This window comes from Balaenoptera acutorostrata, chromosome 19 (assembly GCF_949987535.1).
Source record: "Balaenoptera acutorostrata chromosome 19, mBalAcu1.1, whole genome shotgun sequence".
In the NCBI taxonomy this organism is placed as follows: domain Eukaryota; kingdom Metazoa; phylum Chordata; class Mammalia; order Artiodactyla; family Balaenopteridae; genus Balaenoptera; species Balaenoptera acutorostrata.
Genome location: NC_080082.1, coordinates 54,225,495 through 54,247,099, shown reverse-complemented (window position 1 = coordinate 54,247,099; position 21,605 = coordinate 54,225,495). Strand labels below are relative to the sequence as shown.

General features: G+C 47.3%; 1 protein-coding gene across 1 annotated transcript; it reads left to right on the top strand.

Moving 5' to 3' along the window:
* The first annotated feature begins 7,910 nt into the window (after window positions 1–7,910).
* On the top strand, window positions 7,911–15,062 carry LOC102998555 (cytochrome P450 2A13-like). The gene is given in 11 exon segments (XM_057534391.1): window positions 7,911–7,929; window positions 7,932–8,089; window positions 8,381–8,543; window positions 9,455–9,604; window positions 9,856–9,924; window positions 9,927–10,015; window positions 11,218–11,394; window positions 12,900–13,026; window positions 13,478–13,665; window positions 14,216–14,357; window positions 14,881–15,062. Coding segments are annotated over 11 exon segments (1,464 nt in total).
* Window positions 15,063–21,605: the final 6,543 nt, after the last annotated feature.

Genomic DNA, 21,605 nt, shown 5'->3' with positions numbered 1-21,605 from the left:
ACTTCCTCCAGCAAGAGTCAAAGTTCCCAGCAGGATGATCCAGTTAGCCAAGCCACAGTCAGAATGTGGTGAGGAAGAATTAATGGTACCCCTTCAGCTGCTGTGGTGGGAGACAAAGACTTTCCCCTGATTAAGAGTCACACAATATGGGATTTTCCAAAATTGGAAGAGTTTTGAGACTGGGTATGTGATAAAGAACAAATGCCATGATGGACAGTATGTAAATTGAGTCCTTCAGGAAACAGAGGTTTAGACAGAGCTGGGAGTGCATCATTTTATTGGGGGGTAATGTGTGGGAAAGACAAAAGAGGAAGAAAGCAGAGTGGATCAGGAAAAGTCTTCAGACCAGGATACAGATCTGACACCCATGAAAGGAAAGAAGGGAGGGAGAAGAGTTGGGCAGTGAGAGACTAGGACCACCATGGAGAGTCACCTAATGGGTACCTCTGTAGTGAAGATTGCTGTTAGGGGTGTCTCACGTTGGACAAGAAATGGTAATGCCTTGTACCCACCTTCACTTTTATTGATGAGGAGAGTCAATTAGATACTTCCTAGAAATTCCAAGAGCTATAAGGCACTGTAGTCATTCAACACACCTCCCTATTCTAAATGGGGCCCTGTGGAAGGAACTGATGCCATAATGGTGACCAGGATAGATTCATTCAGTGACCTCATGGGGCTCACAGTGAAGTGAAGAAGACTAACATCTCTGGACAGTGACAGCAAGAGTAGCCAGGGCTCTGATGGAAGGACAGGATAGTGTCAAAGGCTATGATGCAAGAAGAGAAGCCCAAGGGTTTGGGGTGACACCAGATGGTATGAGAAAGTTTTGAGAGAGTCGATATCCCTTTTATTTCCTTGGAGTAAGTTCTTCTCAGAAATTAGGTGAATCAATTGTCTTTATACTTTCACTGGTAGGAAGAACACATCAGGATATATGAGTCAGAGAGGACATTTTCTTTACTTTTTTTTGGCTTTTAAAAAGGTTTTATTGGGATATAATCACATGTCATAAAATTCACCCACTTAAAGTGTATAATTAAATGTTTTTTGATACATTCATAGATAGGTGCAATCATCACTGCAGTCGATTTTGGAACATTTTCATCACCTCAAAAATGAACCTCATACCTTCTAGGTGTCACTCCCCTACTCTGTCACCCCACACCCCACCCTAAGCAACAACTAATCTACTTTCTGTCTCTATAGGTTCTCTGTTCTTGACTTTCATATAAATGGAATCACGCAATACGTGGTCTTTTGTGACTGGCTTCTTTTGCCTAGCATAATGTTTTCAAGGTTCCTGCTAGTAACAGTATGTATCAGTAATTTATTCCTTTTTATGGCTGAATACAATTCAATTGTATGGATATACCATATTTTGCTTATCCATTTTTCTGTTAATGGATGTATTAGCTTGCTAAGACAGGTAGTTTCCTAGGTACCATATCAAAGTATCACAAACTGAGTGGCTTTAAAAAAAAAAAAACAACAGAAACTTTGACCATGGCTCAAGACTTGGCTCCTGAAAGTAACCCCCACTGGCCTTCAAAGTCAAATGTTCCGGGGGCCCATCTTCCTGCTGCAGGACCCCCTGACTGGGGAGCCCAATGTGGGGTTTGGAACCCCTCGGTCCTTGGCAGGAATCTCTACAATTGTAATTGTCCTCCTGTTTGTGGGTTGCCCACCTGGGGGTATAGGTCTTGACTATGCTGCATCTCTGCCCTTCCTACCCACGTCATTGTGGTTCCTTCTTTATACCTTTAGCTGTAGAAGATCTTCTCTGCTAGTTTTCAGGTCTTTCTCATCAATAGTTGCTCCGTAAATAGTTGTAATTTTGGTGTGGCTGTGGGATGAGGTGCGCTCAGGGTCTTCCTGCTCTGCCATCTTGGCCACTTTAGCAGGTGTTCTATTAATAGTTGCTAAATAAATGAACCACATGTCCAAATTTTCTTTCCATTTCCCAGTCCTACTCTGAATAGTCTCTCCTCTTAAGAGCATAGCTTTTCTAACACTCTCTCCAATGAAAGTTACTCATTCAACCACCTCCAATGAGTCTCAGGGTCAGAATTAGGGTCAATACTTCTTATGTCTCAATACCATTTTGACATCCTTGAGCACAGACATAACAGGTGTTTATAAAATTTTGTCTGCTAAATTCCAACATTAGGGTCATGCTAGGGTTGTTCTCCATCAATTTCCTTTTCTCTTGAGTATGGTTATATTTTCCCATATCTTCATATGCCTAGTAATTTTGGATTTTATCCTGGATATTGCAAGTGGTACATTGTAGAGACTCTGGATTCTGTTATGTTCTGCTGAAGAATATTGATTTATTTTGTTTTGTCTTCAGGGAGCAGTTAATTTGACTGAGCTCAAAGGCTCAGCTCTGAAATCTTATTTCAGTTCTTTTAGCCTTGGCTGACACCGCTTGGAGTTTTCCAGCACATAAATAGTTCAACAATCAGTCAGAAATTTGGACAGAGTTTAGACATAGAATTTGGGGCTCCCCCTCTCTGTCTCTCTCCTTTTTTGAGATTACCACCAGGTGTTATAATCACCCTAAACTCTGTCCTCTGGTTCTTCAAGTCAGAAAAATTCCAATGTTTCTATCTGTGTTTTAGCCACCTCCACGGCACCTTCCAGGGCTTGCCTGCAGCCCAAAATGTATAATAAACAGGAAATTCTCTTCCTCTAGCTCCCTTCGGTATCTGCCTGCTTTATTCACTTTTCGGCAATTTCAGGGAATTGGGTTTTTTTTTAATGTTTTATTCTGAGTTTACAGTTGTTATTTTCAGGATACTTGTCCCTATAGAAGCTACTCAACCATAACCAGAATCAGAAACTCCTCAGAGCACGTCTAGAGTATGACCACAACATCCACTTATAAAAATTCTTTCTGGGCTTCCCTGGTGGCACAGTGGTTGAGAATCTGCCTGCTAATGCAGGGGTCACGGGTTCGAGCCCTGGTCTGGGAAGATCCCACATGCCGCGGGGCAACTGGGCCCGTGAGCCACAATTACTGAGCCTGTGTGTCTGGAGCCTGTGCTCCACAACAGGAGAGGCCGCGATAGTGAGAGGTCCGCGCACCGCGATGAAGAGTGGCCCCCGCTTGCCACAACTAGAGAAAGCCCTCGCACAGAAACGAAGACCCAACACAGCCAAAAATAATAAATAAATACCACTTCTGTGCAACGACTTCCACATTAAAAAAAAATTCTTTCTTTTTTGAGTCTGCCTCCTTCATCCCTGTCATCTAGCAAACTTTGCCCCCTCTCTCTACTCCAAGACCTGACATTCTTCTGAGAAGAAGCCACTTCAGTGGCCATGGGCATGAGCTGTCCAAACAATCAGACAAAAGGAAACTTGACTTTGTTCTCTTCTTTGGCCTTCTACTTCACTGCATTCCAGCCAACACTCCCACCAGCCCTACCCTGATCTTTGTCATCACTGAAATCTGAAACACAAACATCTCACTCCCCGATCAAACCCCTTGTTCTCCAGGCTCACTCACCATTTCACTGCCAATAGCCTGGATGGTAACACTGGTTGAGCAGGTCTTTGGTTAATGTTCCAAAGAATACAAAAACAATAAAAGGTCAAGTCTCCTCCCTATTAAGAGACCTTTTAAATATACATCTTTAACATTTTGGAATGTTTTGTTTCAGGCTTACAAGGAACTTTTTCAAAAACCACAGGCTATCAAGGACAGTTTTCTGATGGTTCATAAAGAAGAAAAGGTGGAGCTTGGCAGTCTAGAGTGGTGGTGAAGAGCATGAAAGTTAGAGTCAGTCACACGAGGCCATGTTCAGGCTCTACCTTTATTGCCTGTGAAACCCAAAGCAACTCACTTCCAACTCTTTGGACCTTACTTAACTCATTTGCAAAATGGGGATGACAAAACCAACACCATAGGCTTGCTATGAGGACTTTAATAAGATCACACTCATTAAAAACTTCACACAGTAAGATGCTAAGTTCAATGAATGATATCACTATTGCAGTACTAGTATTTAACTTTAAAACAAGAAGGCTAACTTAAGATTCTCATTTGGGGAATTCCCTGGCAGTCCAATGGTTAGGACTCCATCCTTTCACTGCCAAGGGTGCGGGTTCAGTCCCTGGTCAGGGAACTAAGATCCCACAAGCCGCACGGTGTGGCCAAAAAAAAAAAAAAAAGATTCTTGTTTGGAAATTTGTTGGAACTAGTTAGAGGTGGTTGTTTCTCAACACGGTGAATGTACCAAATGCCGCTGAACATTTTATGGTGTATAAATTTCACTTCAATTTTTAAAAGAAGATTCTCATTTGGACAGGGTCATACATTTCAGGCACACTTGTGGGCATGAGCCCGGTTCTTCCTAAGAGTTTTGGTTCAGGCTAGGGGGTAGAGGATAGAGAGTTAATTGATACAGTTGGGACAGGGAGCAGGGAGGTGTTACTGTGAAATATACCTGTTCTGTTCCATCCATCTCACATATCCAAGACCTGGCTTGGACCGCCCTGCTCTCTTCCCTTACCTGTGAACTCATCCCACAAGACCCAGTTCAAATGACACCTCCCCTACCAGGCCTTCCCAATCCTCAACCCTAAGTAGTAATTTATTACTAATAATTACTAATTAAAACTAACGGCATCATTGAGAACTTTAATTTATCCAGGTCTGCTCTCCCACTAGTCTAAGAAATCCCTAAGAGCAGGGACTATGCCATGGTTCAACATGTCCAAAGTTGAGCTCATTTTCTCTTGCCTCAGACCTGCTCTTGACCTGTGTCCCCAAACCAATAAACAACACTACCATCTCTCTCAACACTAGCCTCCTCCCTCACCACAGCAAAGTCAACATATAACCAAGGAAGAATTAGTTCTTCCTTCCATATCTTTCTCCAACCCACCCTCTCTCCCCATCCCCATGGTCCTGTCCTCTCTCACCTGTAGAAGTCACTTCCTCATCTCTCGGCTTATGGTCTCATCTCCAAAAACCTGAAGAATCTTTCTGAAACACAAATCTGACCACTTTGTTCCCCTGCTTAAAAGCCTTCTGTGACTCCCCGTAGCTTCAGGACAGAGTCCAAACTCCCCCAACCCAGTTGCATATGGTCCACCAGATCGGACACCTGCTCATGGCTCCAGACTCACCAGTGAACATGGCCCCAGATCTCTGTGCTCTAACAAGCTCTCAGCCATGCTCCACGGGCCTCTGGCCTTTATACAAGCTGATTCCTCTGCCTGGAACTCTCCCTCCCAACTCTTCCTATCCTTCCATGGAAAAATTCCTACTGAGCCCTCTAGTGGTTTACCCAGAAGTTACAAGGTTGAATCAGGCGTCCCAACCCTGAGCCCCGCCATCTTGACCTTGACCTTTCTGCCTGTGCCTCCTCATCCCAGCTCTGAGCCCTCTGCCTGTGCCCCCCACATCTTGACCTTGACCCCTCTGCCTGTGCCTTCTCATCCCAGCACTATCCATTCTGAGCTGTCCTTGCGTGGTGACTGATCTGTCTCCCCCTCTGGAGTGAGAGCTCCATGAGGGCAGGTCCCAGGGCTGTCTTGGTCACCCCTGTGCCCTCAACATCACCCAGCACAAGCTGGCATGAAGTAGTGGGTTCAATAAACACTGGTTGAATGCCTCTATTAAAAGGCTTAAGAGTCTGAGGATAATACTGTGGGAAAGAGAATTTTCTGAGAAGAAGTTGATCCAATGGGAGTGACCTACCTCAGAATGTTCTCAGGACACATCTGTCCTATGGAAGTTTTTCTACTTAGTATGACCCTTGAAGACTGAAGGAGGTAATATCCTGAAAAATAAGGGAACTATTTGTTTGTTTGTTTTTTAAGAAGGGAAATGGAGGGACTTCCCTGGCTGTCCAGTGGTTAACTATTCACCTTCCAATGCAGGGGGTGCGGGTTCGATCCCTGGTGGGGGAGGTAAGATTCCACATGCCTCACCGGCAAAAAGCCAAAACATAAAACAGAAGCAATATTGTAACAAATTCAATAAAGACTTAGGGAAATGGAGCTGGGCCAGGGCTCTTGGAATCCAAACACAGACAGGAACAAGCAGATCTCAGACATTCCCATGTTCACAACATGGCCTGCATGCCTACATACCACACCAGAATAAACACACAAAAACATCCATACACTTACGTATAGTCACAAGTTGTACATGCACACACATAGATGTGAATACACAGTCTACGTGTTGGACCCAGAGACACACATGTAAATATCCCCCAACAGACATATATCCCAAAGCATGTACTCATGTTACCCACAGGCAGATGCAGAGATTGGCATGCATTCAGGCACACTGGCAACGGACACATTCACATCCTGTCAGGCACTCACACAGATGTGCACATATAGCCATAAAGAGGTATAGATACTCACTTATGCACAAACACACACTGCACAAAGATGCATAAGTGATAGGAGTCCTGTAACTCTTTGTTCCGGCAATATTGGCCCTTTGAGTTTATCTTGTTCTTTGTTCTTGGATCACACCACACATACCTGGACTTAATCTTCACAGTTGGTGTTTACCAGGGGTAACCAACATTATTAAGGAAAAATGTCAGTGAGGGAAAAACAGCAGGACCACTCCTCTTTTCTCTACTCCCACTTTCAGCATCCCAGGGCCCCTCTCTGCTTCTGACACTGGAGTTTACCCAAATCTCTCCTGACATAGTTCTCTCTGCCTGCTAATAACAGCCCTGACACACCAGGAATCACGTCTAACGGGGACTTCACACACCCTCAAATACAACCTTCTCTTCCCAAATACTCCCTTTCCACTGGTGGGGAAACCCAATCGCAGGAAGGGGAAGTGAGTGCAGAGCAGGAGAGAAAGGGTTCACACGTGTGCCCCTTGCCCACTCTCTGTTTTCTGTCCTCAGTATACCCACATGTAAAATGGGAAACATCAATAATAATAATAATAATAATAATGGAAATGATACAATTGATGTAGTGGGCTTCCCTAAGGATCTGGGTTGGGAACCATTGGGGCTCTCTGTGAATTCTAATCCTTGAGACAGTTGGGATTTTTCAGTATCATATTGGTGTTTGTTACTATTTCCAAGCCCTGGCCAGTCCCTCTGCCAGCTGAGACCGTGAGTTACTCTTCTCCAGTTCTGTGGGAAGTTCCATGGAAGTGCAGCTATGGTCTTCTACCTCTTGCCCAACCACAGATAGTCAGTTCTATGACCCCTATCCTGACCTCACTTTGAGGTCCCAATGAGAATTCTGGGAATCAAGAGGCAGCATTGTGTCCAAAGTAAAAGCAGGTCAACATCTGGGGTCAGATGCTGACCCCATGATCCAGCTGGACTCTCCTCCCAGGAACACCGCATCCACAGCCCGGGGTCCTTTCTCACCTCAAGACCCTCAAACCCATTCCCTGGAATCTCCCCCCACTATGAGACCCTTCAACCTACATCTCTACTCACCAAAAGACCCCCAAATCCACAGCCACACATCCTGTTTCATTCTAATACCCTTATATCCAGATCTTTGAATTCTTCTTTCCCAAGACCTCAAAATCCACCACTTTGGGGTCCCTTCTCACTCTGAGATCCCAAATCCAAAGCTCAGGGGCTCCCCCAAGCAAATATTCCAAAATCTTCAATTCTGGAACTTACCTACTGTCCTCCACAGCCTAGGGCAGTCCCTCCCGAGGGAACCACAAATCCCATATTGGGGCCCACTCTCTGTTAATCTGATCTGAGGTCCCCCTCCTCCTTCCTTGCTGGCTCTGTCCCAAGCTAGGTGGGAAGCATAGTGGGGGATATAGTTGGGAGGTGAAATGAGACAATTATGTAATCAGGACCAAAGTCGCTCCTTCTCTCCCAGGTAGTATAAAAGCAAACCATCCCAGACATCACCAACTGACTGTCACCCCCAGTGCCACCATGCTGGCCTCAGGGCTGTTCCTGTGGCTTTGCTGGCCTGTCTGACTATACTGGTCTTGATGTCTGTCCGGCGGCAGAGGAAGCTCCAGGGGAAACTGCCTCCTGGACCCACCCCTTTGCCCTTCGTCGGGAACTACCTGCAGCTGAACACCAAACAGATGTACAACTCCTTCATGAAGGTGTCCCAAGGCAGAGAGATGGGTGGGATGGGATAGGGGTGGTGGCCTGCCCAGTTTGGTTGGGGCTTTGTGTCTGGGAATTGACAATGTTGGACCAGAGTCATAGGAAAGGAAAGGGGAGTTTTAAAGATTCAGTATCAGGGTCCTGGCCAGGAAAGACCACATCTTGGGATGTCCAGCTCCTTGACCGTCAGAACCTGTAGGGAAATGCATCTCGGTATGTGAGATCTGGGTACAGGGCCAGTTCAGAGTAGAGGCTGCTCTCTAACCGCTCCCATTCACCGCCATCAGATCAGCAAGCGCTATGGCCCTGTGTTCATGGTCCTCCTGGGGCCCTGGCCGGTCATGGTGCTGTATGGATATGACACTGTGACGGAGGCTCTGGTGGACCAGGCTGAGGAAGTCAGTGGACGAGGCAAGCAGGCTAACTTCAACTGGCTCTTCAAAGGCTATGGTGAGGGGGACCTCGGAGCGGGAGCAGGGGGGTGTGGTCAGGCAGACTTGATGGCTTCAGTGTCCCCAGCCTTCTTCTTCTGACTTCCTCTGGTATTCTCTGTCCCCATTCCTGTTCTTTGTTGCCGCCCCCTCTGTCTCTAATTTGTCTTAGCATTTCTGCATCTCTATTTCTCCCTGCCTCTCTCTCCCCTATCTCCCTGTTCTCTTTCACTAGATATCTCTTCTTTCTCTGTATCTCTTAGAAGCTCTTGGGACTTCTGCTTTGGAACCCTGGTCCTCTATCTCCACATGCCTTTTTGTCTTTTTCTCCTTTTCAACTTCTGTGCTTCCCCAGGCTTCTCTCTCTCCTTCCCTCTCTCTCTTCTTTCTCAGTCTTAGAATCTCACATTATTTCTGTTTCAAAATCCCCATGCCTCCATCTCCTGGTAACAGTCTCGACCCTCTCTGTTTCTCTCTCCTTATTTTTCTCTCTTCTCCAGCTCAGTTTTAGAATCCTTCACAATTGTTATATCCGCCTCCCAGATCTCCAAGTATCTCACTTCCCCTCCTTCCCTCCTCTGTCTCTTTCTCTTCCTGTGAGTGTCTCTGTATCTCTTTTTTCTCGGTGTTATCTTTCCTGCCTCTCTCCTTCTGATTCTGTTCTTGCAACTCGGTCTCTATCTCTTTCTGCGTTTCTCTGAGTTGTATTTCTCTGTCTCTGTCTCTCTCTTTCTCCCCCGCCCACCCCCCTCCGTCCCTCCCTTGCTTCCTCCCACCCTCTTTCCCTCCCTCCCCACCCCTCCCCTCCCCACTCAATCTCCCACTCGCTCTCTCTCTGCCCACCTTTCTCTCGCTTTCCGGGCCAGGCGGCTGGTCTGGGCCAGCCCCGCCCCTCTCTGCCCCGCCCCGACGCCTACGCTCCCTCTGCAGGCTTGGCGTTCGGCAACTGGGAGCGCGCCGAGCGGCCCCGGCGCTTCTCCATCACCACACTGCGGGACTTCGGCGTGGGCAAGCGCGGCATCGAGGAGCGCATCGAGGGGGAGGCGGGCTTCCTCATCGAGGCCTGCCGGGGCACGCGCGGTGAGTGGGGGGACCCCGGAGAGCGCGAGGAGGAGGAGGAGGAGGAAAACAGCCGGCACCGACACACGCATTCTGGCCCCGGAAGGGGTCCAGGTTGGGCGAAGGCGTCCGGCCTCCCAGCTCTGGGGTCTGAGGCTGGAAGTCTGACTCAGCACCTCCGTGCCCTCCTCAAATTCGCAGACTGGCATCAGACCGCCAAGCTGACTCTCCCCCAAATCCCTGTCTCTCCCCAACCCCACCCCGTCCCCCAGGCGCCTTCCTCGATCCCACCTTCTTCCTGAGCCGAACCGTCTCCAATGGCATCAGCTCCATCGCCTTCGGGGCCGCTTTGACTACGAGGACAAAGAGTTCCTGTCACTGCTGCGTAGGATGCTGGGAAGCTTCCATTTCTCAGCTAGGTCTACCGGCCAGGTAACCCGTCCCAGCCTGGCTCTACCATGCCTCTACCTCAACCTGCCAACTGCTCCTCCACACCAAGACAGGCACCCCAAACTCCCATCCTCCAACAGACAGGATCCCCTCAAAACCAGCCCCCCACTCTCGGACAACTGAACAGTTGCACCAGAACCCGGGACAGGTGCCCAATACTCAGTCTCCAAGCACACCTGGATATGTCAAAAGATGCTCCCCCCACCAAAAAAAAAAAAAAAAATGAACGAAAAAAAATAGACACTGCAGGCAAGATACATGTGCTCAACCCAGCTTTCTCTTCTCACCAGCGTGGGTGTCCTCACCCCAACTTACCTTAATATCTAACAGATGCTCCCTTTTAAGATAGTCTATCTTTCCATCTGAATTTCTTAACACCTGGACAAGTGATCACCTCAGCCCACTTCCTGAACACCTGGTGCTGGAAAATTCAGCCCAGCAAAATCATTTGTTATCTACACAGGTGTCCCAAACCAGCCCACTAGAATATCTAGACAGTGCCCCCTACCCAGCTTGCTTAAATATCTCAACATTTAGACAGGTACCCCAAACCAAGACCCCTAAACATGTAAACACCTGGACAGATTGTTCCCCAAACACCCAAATAAGTGTCTTCCAGCCCAGCTCACTCAAATACCTACAGAAGTGCCCCCTATTGGCCCATTTGAATATATGAACACCTGAACAGTTATCTCCCCGCTTTAACACCTGCACAGCAGCCCCACTTTAATACCTTAACACCTGTACAGAAGTCCCCAATCCAGATTCCCTAAATATCCACACAGTTGTTTCCAAATGAGACCACCTGAATGCCTAAACACTTAGGTGACCCCTCCTTCCAAGTCCCACCTAAATAGCTAAGCACCTGGACAGGTGTCTCCCAACCCAACCTCACCTGAATATATGAACACCAGATGTATGCTCCAATCCAGCATCACCTGAACATCTGAAACCTGGATATGTGTCCCAGTCCATCTCACTTTAATTCTTGGACAGGGTCCCTCACACTTAACTCATGTGAAAACTTAGATATCTATTCCCATCCAGCCCCATCGAAATACCTAAACATCTGGGTAGGTGCCTTTAACCCAGGGCCTTCCTTGCCCTGCGACAGGTCTGACTCCCATTGGGTCCTGAGCACTGACAGCTGTCCTTCCCTTCCCTTCTTCTCTCCCCACCCTCAGCTCTGTGAGATGTTCTACTCAGTGACGAAACACCTGCCAGGGCCCCAGCAACAGGCATTTAAGGAGCTGCAGGGGCTGGAGGACTTCATAGCCGAGAAGGTGGAGCAGAGCCAACGCGCTCTGGATCCCAACTCCCCATGGAACCTCATCGACTCCTTCTTCATCCGCATGCAGGAGGTACACGCCAGCAGCCAGTAAGGAGAGGTCCAAAGCCAAGCAGAGGGAAAGCAGGCTGGGGGTGGTGGAGAACAGAGGCCCACTGAAATCATCCCCCATCCTAATAATTCTCACAATCCCAATGATAATTAACCATCACTGTTCCATCTACTGAGCCCTTGTCCTCAGGCAGGACTTGTGCATGCAAATCATAATAGCAAGCATTTCTACAACACTGCCATGTGCCAGGCGCTAATTTAAATGCTTTACGGTATCCACCTATTTAGCACGCACCTATTTAGCTCTTGGAGTAGGCTCTCTATTATGACCCCAATTTTACAAATGAGGAAACTGAGGTCCAGAGAGTATAAGTGCCCAGTCTGAGGTCACACAGCGAGGAAGCAGTGGACCCTAGCTCAGACCCTTCTCTGACTCTAAGGCTGGTGCTTTTCACCACCGTGCACGCACCTTTCGTTCCCTGGTATCAGATACACCTGTGTGGACAGGGGACCTGGCTTTACTATGCAACAGAGGAGGGTCCCCACCCACATCTGGTTGTCAGTCTACCTTCTATGATGAAAGGAGATGGGCCTTTGTGGAGTCTGAAGTTCAAGGTGAAAGGATCCAGGGAGGGATTTCTCCATAGTAAGCGTCAATATTTTTAGTGAAGTAATATGCTGTTGCTTAAAATTCTGCATCTGTGTCTCAGAAAAATGTGTCTCTCTTTAACGCTCTCATTCTGTCATGCCATCTCTCTGTCTCCCTTTCTCACTCACTGCCTCTCTCTATCCCTCTGTTTCTAAATATTCCTACCATTTAAAAAATGACAACTAGGGGCTTCCCTGGTGGCGCAGTGGTTGAGAGTCTGCCTGCCAATGCAGGGGACACGGGTTCGAGCCCTGGTCTGGGAAGATCCCACATGCCACGGAGCAACTAGGCCCGTGAGCCACAATTACTGAGCCTGCGCGTCTGGAGCCTGTGCTCCACAACAAGAGAGGCCGCGATAGTGAGAGGGCCGCGCACCGCGATGAAGAGTGGCCCCCGCTTGCCACAACTAGAGAAAGCCCTCGCACAGAAACGAAGACCCAACACAGCCATAAATAAATAAATAAATAAATAAATAAATAAAAATTAAAAAAAAAATGACAACTAAGCTGATAATTAAAGGACAAATAGTCAGCTGGCAAAGAGTGTGAGGAGGGCATTTTGGGGCAAAGCCTGCAGCCTGGGCAAAGGCCTGGAGGCCCGGAGAGAGCCTGGCAGAAATAGAATCCCTCGGACTTTACTGGTGGCGCAGTGGTTAAGACTCCGCGCTCCCGCTGCAGGGGACACGGGTTCGATCCCTGATCGGGGAAGTTCCGCATGCCCCAAGGTGGCGCCACAAAAAAAGAAAAAGACAAAGAAATAGAGTCTCTCTTCCCACCTTTGGTCTGGATCTAAAAGAGGCAGGTCCAAAAGGAAAACCCCCAGAAGGGCCCTGAGAGCATGGGGGAGTGGGCTCAGCCTTAAGCCCCCTCTCCACGCAGGAGAAGAAGAACCCTAACACGGAGTTCTACTTGAAGAACCTGGTCCTGACCACACTGAACCTCTTCTTTGCAGGCACTGAGATGGTCAGCACGACCCTGCTGCTCATGAAGCACCCAGATGTGGAGGGTAAGGCTGGAGGGGGCAAGGAAGTGGGGGCCACAGACCCTCAAAATTCCTCTAAGCCTGCTGCAACGGTCCCACCTCTCTCAGGTCCCTGGACCCTCAGACATGCCCTGCTATCCAGGGACAAGGTGATATTCGCCGATAGGCACCAGCCAAATTTCACCAGCTGTTAAAATATTGAAAATATCTGAACTGATCGGTGTATAGTTCCCACACGGAACCAACCAAGTGCCCACTGCCTGCTCCTCCAGACCACCCCCCAAGACTCTTCCCTTGCACCTCCCCTGTGATTTTGGCAGGACCAGGTGAACAAGACCCTGCACCAACAGTGCCTATGGCCTGAATGTTCTATGTCCATGTCACACGTGGATGTCATGCATGTTGTACCTACTTGGACAATCATCCCTGCCCTGAGTCCTCACAATAGCTAAACACGTTCCCCCTCCTCCCCAAGCCAAAAGCCATGAGGAGATTGACCACGTGATTGGCAAGAGCCATCAGCCCAAGTTCAAGGACGGAGCCAAGATGCCCTACACAGAGGCGGTGATCCACGAGACCCAGAGATTCTGAGACATGATCCCCGTGGGCCCGGCCCGCAGAATCACCAAGGATACCGAGTTTCGAGACTTCCTCCTCCCCAAGGTGCTGCCCCACCCAGCCTAAAGGGATCTCCAACCCACTCCCTGTGACCCCGCACCCCGTTCCCCTTAGAAGCTTCCCAGCCCCTGTCCCGCTCCCTCAAAGACCTTCCCAACTACCGTGTCCCTTCCACCTTCCCACTCAGAGACTCCTGAATCCCATATCTCCCCAGACCTCTTGCCTCAGGGAATATGAACCCTATGCCCCCCCAAAATTCTTGTCTCAAGAGAGACATAACCCCCTTGTTCCCCCAACCTCCTGCCTTGGGAGACATGAACTGCATGTCCGTGAAACCTTCTGCCCCAGGAGACACAGAGCCCATTTTCCTCAAACTTCCCTTCTCAGGGGACATGAACCCCATGGCTGCCAAACTTCCTGTCTTGGGACCATGAATCTCATGTCCCCCAAAGCTCCTACCTCAGAGGACCCCAACTCCCATGCCTCCCACTTCCCTTCACCTAGGTCACACAAATTCCCCCTCCACCCCCAGGTGCTTTCAGCACACCCATCCCCAACTCCACCTTATCAAAGTCCCGTCCCTCCTCCCAACCAGGGCGCCGAAGTGTTCCCTATGCTGGGCTCCGTGCTGAGAGACCCCAAGTTCTTCTCCAACCCGCGAGATTTCAACCCCCAGCACTTCCTGGATGAGAAGGGGCAGTTTAAGAAGAGTGATGCTTTTGTGCCCCTCTCCATCGGTAAGACACACTGCCAAGCCAACACCACCAGGGGCCTCCTTCATCTCTAAGGTGTAACCTAGTATCTTTCTCCAACTTGGAAGTCCCTCTTACCATATACCCTGGAGCCAACCAGCTGCAACCTCCATAACTACCAAGAACCTGGGCCCAGGCAAAAGAAAAGGGATGATTGTACCCATTTCAGAGATGGGGAATATCATGGCCCAGAGTGAGCCAGAGATTTGTCCAAGGTCACTTAAATTCTTCAGATTCCTAGAAAGACGATGGCACAGCAGCCATATTTGAGTGTGTATTTGAGGAGAAGGGGCACCTAAAGTTCCCATTGCTACAGCCTGTTTTGCTTCACCCCACCCCATGTTCTAGGGAGACAGGCTCAGAGAGGAGTAGCAACTTCTCTGAAAGTCTCTCAGGCCTCGATATTCCAGCCCGTCCTCCCTGGGAGAATACAGCTGGGGGTCGGTAGTGGGGTCAAGGTAGCAACGAGAACAAGCCTCACCTCCATGCCTCCCCCCTGTTCCTTCAGGAAAGCGGTACTGTTTCGGAGAAGGCCTGGCTAGAATGGAGCTCTTTCTCTTCCTCACCACCATCATGCAGAGCTTCCGCTTCAAGTCCCCACAGTCGCCCCAGGACATCGACGTGTCCCCCAAACACGTGGGCTTTGTCACCATCCCATAAAACTACACCATGAGCTTCCTGCCCCGGTGAGCCAGGGCTGTGCCAGGGTGGGGCTGGTGGGAGGAGCAAATGGGAGCGGGAGGGGTGGGGTGGGGTTAGGGGAGGGGCGGGGCTAAGGATGGGGCAATGATGGACGGGGGGTCAGGGGAAGGAAGGGGCAAGGTGGATAGGAGAGGAAGAAACAAACGGACTCTGTTCACCTTGCTAGAGGTGGGTTGAGAGGAAAAGAAACCTTATACTATACTTTGAATAGTAACAATAACAGATATTATTTATTGAGCAAGTACACTGTGTCAGCTCTATGCTAAAAGCGTCATATACTCACCTCACTTAATGCTCACAAACCTATGTCACGGGGAACAGTATTCATGCCCATTTTACAGGTAACAAAGATGAGGTCCAGAGAGTTTAAGTCTCTATCTGAGGTCCCACAGAACACAAGTAAGTACTCAGCAAGTACATGAACACAGATCTATATAGAGATGGCTATACTTAGCCCACAGTCGTTTGGGCAGATTCTTAAAAAACACCCCTTTCTCAAGTGAAAAAACAACAATTTATCATACTATTACACAACCTGAACAGCTCTGTCCAGGAGATTTTTTCCAGAGCCCTCACAGGCAGCTGACCTGGCTTCACTACACACTTGCCCACACCCTTGCTCACTCGTGCACACTTTGGATGCCAGAGCATATTTCGTCCCCACCACCAGATAAGGCTACTGTGTCCGATCAGAGTCAGACCTGGGGACAGGAGTCAGACTTCTTAATGAATTGAGTGGGAGAGAGAAACATTTTCAGAGAAAATGCCAGAAGTTTGGAAGCAGCACAGCCATGTCTGTGTGTGTGCACATGTGTGCATGCAGGCATTTGAGTATATGATTGCATGTTCTCCTGAGTGTATACAGGAAGTCATACTTCCTATGAGTTTCTGAAGGTGGGGCTCTCTCTGGTGGATCTGGGATCTGTGAGAGTTTGAATCACCTGCTTACTCTCAGATAAGTTAGCGTATGTCCCCTTAGAAGTGGCATCCTTCAGCATTGCACAATCTGAACATTCATACACATCAGCTTTAGATCTTTGTGTTAGATCTAGAGTTAGATCTAACCTTAGATCTAAATGCTACACAGATCCCTGCATCCACAAAACTTGCCACACTTGAAGGACCAGTGATTGAGGTCAAGTGAGAGGAAAGCTGGTCCTTTGAACCCTGCAAGTTTCATAACAGGCTATGATTCTCAAGTTTCTCAATTTCCATGATCTGTGTTTGGCAACTTGGTTTCCACAAATTGGCTGCTTCCTACTCATTGGAGGGAAATAAGGATCCACAGGGTCACACTCTTTATTATTACAAACACACTATTTAACAACCCAGAGTCAGAATGAAACTTTATCCATCCCTGTGCATGTCACTTTAAGAGGTTTCTAGAAACCTCACCTGGGGGAATCTTAGAATTGTGGCATAACTAAACGGTCGAATCTTGGAACGGCAGAGTCCACAATTCATAATCTTGGAATCTCGGATTCCCAGAACCTTAGACTCAGAACATTTGAATTACTGATGCTTGGAACTCTTGATGCTTAGAATTTTAGCATCAGAGTTTCCTTTGCCCACATCCTTGGGAACTGCATTCCCAGCCCCTCTGGTGGCAAACGTCAGATCTCCAAGCTGAAAGTTCCTTCTGAGAAAGGGTCAAGAGAGGAAAGGAGGGGCTGGAACTAGCTGGGTTCTGCCAATGAGGCATATCTCCGGGGGAAGATAGAGTGGCTAGTAAGTCTTTGCCCAGCAAGAAAGGAGACGAGAGGGAAGAGAGAACAAGTATTAATCTCCAGAGTCCTCAAACTTACACCTGAAAAGGGAAAAGCAGGAGTCCATCAAGGCATTACCAAAGGTGCCAAGAGAAGTCACATTCTAGCCACCAATGCCTAGATCTCACCTGTCCAGATAGGGCAGTCTCAGCTTTGTTGCTCTGGAAGAGCCAGTGACCCAGCCCAGCAAAGAGACAGTGCTGGGGCGGAGGTGTTAACAGGAGCCCTGGATTCTGGTCCAGGCTTTGCTGCTAACTCTTTGGGCCTTCCTGAGCCTCTCATCTGTCTCCTTCCTCACAGGAATTATTTGAAGATTGAAACATAGCCTGGTGTTGAGCTTTAAAACTCAATGGCTGCAGGAATGGGCGGATGACAGTGGTGATGTTTCTGGGTAGCTTGTTTTTCACTACTCTCTTCTACCAAAACAAGAATCCTGCTCTTGCCGTAATGACAGGCACAAGTAGCATGTGTTGAGTGCCTGCTGTGTGCCAGGCACTGTGCTGAGCCCCTTGTATGAGTTTCCTAGAACTGCCAGACCAAAGTATCACAAGCTGGGTGGCTTACACCAACAGAAATGTATTGTCTCAGAGTTCTGCAAGCTAGATCCAAAATCAAGGTGTCAGCGGGGCCACGCTCCCCTGAAACCTGTAGGGGAATCCTTCCTTGCCTCTTCTTAGCTTCTGGTGGTTTGCAGCTCTTGGTCTTTGGAGTTGCTTGGCTTGCAGCTGTGTAATTCCAAACTCTGCCTTTGTCATCACATGGTGTCGTCCCTGTGTTTGTCTCTCTTCACATGGCCATCTTTTTTTTTTTTATTTTATTGGAGTATAGTTGATTTACAATGTTGTGTGAGTTTCAGGTGTAGAGCAAAGGGAATCAGTTATGCATATACATATATCCACTCTTTTTTAGATTCTTTTCCCAGATAGGCCAATACAGAGTATTGAGTAGAGTTCCCTGTGCTATACAGTAGGTCCTAATTAGTTATCTACTTTACATATAGTAGTGTGTATATGTCAATCCCAATCTCCCAATTTATCCCTCTCCCCTTTTCCCCCTGGTAACCGTAAGTTTCTTTTCTACATCTGTGACTCTATTTCTGTTTTGTAAATAAGTTCATTTGTACCATTTTTTTTAGATTCCACATATAAGCGATATCATATGATATTTGTCTTTCTCTGTCTGACTTAGTTCACTTAGTATGATCATCTCCAGGTCCATCCACGTTGCTGCAAATGACATTATTTTGTCCTTTTTTACTGGCCATCTTTTTATAAGTGTACCAGTCATACTCCAGGATGACTTCATCTTAACTAATTATATCTTCAGTGATTCTTTTTCCAAATAAGATCACATTCTGAGGTACTGGGAGTTCCGACTTCAGAGTACCTTCTTGACAGTTCAATCCATAATACCACTTATGCATGCACTCATTCAACCAAATAAAGTGTCTGCGAGGTGACTCTATGATGATCCTTGTTACAAATGAGCACACGGACTCAGAGGAAGGTTAAAGAATCTGCCTAGGGCTTCCCTGGTGGTGCAGTGGTTAAGAATCCGCCTGCCAATGCAGGGGACATGGGTTCGAGCCCTGGTCTGGGAAGATCCCACATGCCACGGAGCAACTAAGCCCGTGCGCCACAACTACTGAGCCTGCGCCCTAGAGCCTGTGCTCCACAACAAGAGAAGCCACTGCAACGAGAAGCCCGCGCACCGCAACGAAGAGTAGCCCCTGCTCGCCGCAGCTAGACAAAGCCCGCGCACAGCAACAAAGACCCAACACAGCCATAAATAAAATAAATAAATTTATTTTTTTTTTTAAAAAAGAAGACATTCTTGTCTACAAAAAAAAGAATCTGCTCAAAGTAGCACAGTTAGGACAAAGGCAGATTTGGATGAAAGACAGTTGGATTCCAGTGTGCCTCTCTTGAGGTTCCAGAGATAATTCAGATGGAGCCCCTGCCCCCAGAGGAACTCTGGAGGACGGGGGTGATTCTCAGAAGAAATGTTTTGGAGAAAGGAGGTAGAGGGATAGGAATTTAGATGTCACACTCAGGATGTTCCACACGTGGCTGCTCCCAGGACACATGCAAACCTGTACGCACACGTGCACACAGATATCTGTATAGCTGGAGCAGTGCTTTTTTACTCATGAGAGGCACTCTGATATTTTGCCTTCCCTTCTCTTTTATTTTATTATTTTTTAAATGCTTGTTGCAGCCCGTCGAGCTGCTCATGAATCATTAATGGGTTATGACCTGCAGTTTGAAGAACAAAAGCTTAAAGGAGAAATTCCAAACTCCCTGGGCTAGTCTCCAGGACCGTTTCTAGCCTGGGCTCTGCCCTCCTCTCCCAGTCTCGCTTCTCATCACATGTCACTAAACAGATCCTATTCCCCAAGCTCACCAAACTTCTATTACTGTGCATGGATTATTTATGTCTCCAGGCATTTGCACTGACTGTTCCCTCTGCCTAGAATGCTTTTTCTGCCCTCTCCGCTGAAGTGAAGGACTGTTGCTGTGGTAATATTCACAGAATAACAATCAAACAGGAAGGAAAGAACCCCTTGTTCCTCTACCAAGATTCCATTCTCCCCCTAATGGTCCAGCAGGATCCAGCAGGAAATGGAGAAAAAATGGTTCACAGGGTTCCCAAAAAGTTACCACAAAACAAAGTATTAAAACGTGGCTTTCACATTAAAAGTGATTTTTTTTTTTAGTTCTCATTACAAGAAAAAAATTCTACGTATGACAGATGTTAACTAGACTTACTGTGGTCATCATTTCACAAAATATACAAATCATTATGTTGTACACCTGAATCTAATATAATGTATGTCAATTACACCTCAGTTTTAAAACACTTTTTTTCCCATTTGCTATTAAAAAGATCAGTTCCAGTTATATGGAAAATCCATTTATTTGTAATACCTACATTCTCTGACAATGCCAGGAGGAAAAAAACAAAAAACAAAAAACAAAAACCATGAGGCTTTGGGACTTCCCTGGTGGTCCAGTGGTTAAGAATCTGCCTTCCAATGCAGGGCACGCATGTTCGATCCCTGGTCGAGGAACTAAGATCCCACATACCGAGGGGCAACTAAGCCGGCGTGCCCCAACTACTGAGCCTGTGCACTCTGGAGCCCGCACGCTGCAACGAAGAGCCCACTCCCTGCAACGAAAGATCCCAAGTGTGCAACTAAGACCCAACACAGCCAAATAAATAAATTAAAAACGAGGCTTTGACATGTAATATCCAACACAGTGTATATTAGCTACATAGCATCCTTCTCCACAATCTGTTCCAGAAAACAGAAAATAAGGAAACACTTCTCAACTTATTCTATGAAGCCAGTATTTCCCTGATGCCAAAACAAGACAATGATAGTACAGAAAAGAAAGTTACAGACCGATATCCCTCATGAGTATAGATACAAAAATTCTCAACAAAATATTAGCAAATTAGCTGATTCACTTTGTTATGAAGCAGAAACAACAAACCATTGTAAAGCAATTATACTCCAATAAAGATGTTTTAAAAAAATTAGCAAATTAAAAAATATATATATTAGCAAATTAAATCCATCAATATATAAAAAGAGTAATACCCCAAGTGAGGTTTATTCCCAGGGTAGAAGGCTGGATCAACATTCAAAAATAAATGTTGAGGGGACAGCCATGGTGGTGCAGTGGTTAAGATTCCGAGCTCCCAATGCAGGGGGCCAGGGTTCGATCCCTGGTCAGGGAACTAGATCCCACATGCATGCCACAACTAAGAGCTCGAATGCCACAACTAAGGAGCCTGTGTGCCACAACTAAGGAGTTGGCAAGCTGCAACTAAGGAGCCGGCCTGATGCAACAAAGACCCAGCACAACCTAATTAATTAATTAATTAATTAAATGTTGACAAAGGATCAAATGCAATTCAATGGAGAAAATACAGTCTTTTCAACAAATGATGCCAGAACAACTGAATATCCACATGGAAAAAAGAAATGAATCTAGACACAGCCCCGACACCTTCCACAAAAATTAATTCAAAATGGATCAAGGATCTAAATGTAGAATGAAAAAGAAGAAAACTTTTAGAAGATAACATAGAAAACCTAAGTGACCTTGGATTTGACTGTGACTTCTCAGATACAACACCAAATGTACTTTCCAATTGATAAGTTGGACTACATTAAAAATCAAAACTACTGGGACTTCCCCGGTGGCGCAGTGGTTAAGAATCTGCCTGCCAATGCAGGGGACACGGGTTCGAGCCCTGGTCTGGGAAGATCCCACATGCCATGGAGCAGCTAGGCCCGTGAGCCACAACTACTGAGCCTGCACGTCTGGAGCCTGTGCGCCGCAACGGGAGAGGCCGCGACAGTGAGAGGCCCACGCACCGCGATGAAGAGTGGCCCCCGCTTGCCGCAACTAGAGAAAGCCCTCACACAGAAACGAAGACCCAACACAGCCAAAAATAAATAAATTAATTAAAAAAAAAAAAGAATCCTCCTGCCAATGCAGAGGACACGGGTTCAATCCCTGGTCCGGGAAGATCCCACATGCCACGGAGCAACTAAGCCCGTGAGCCACAACTACTGAGCCTGCGCTCTAGAGCCCGCGAGCCACAACCACGGAAGCCCGCGGGCCTAGAGCCCGTGCTCCGAAACAAGAGAAGCCACCGCAATGAGAAGCCCGCGCACCGCAGCGAAGACCCAACCAGCCAAAAATAAATAAATAAATTTTTTTAAAAATCAAAACTTCTGTTCTACAAAGGA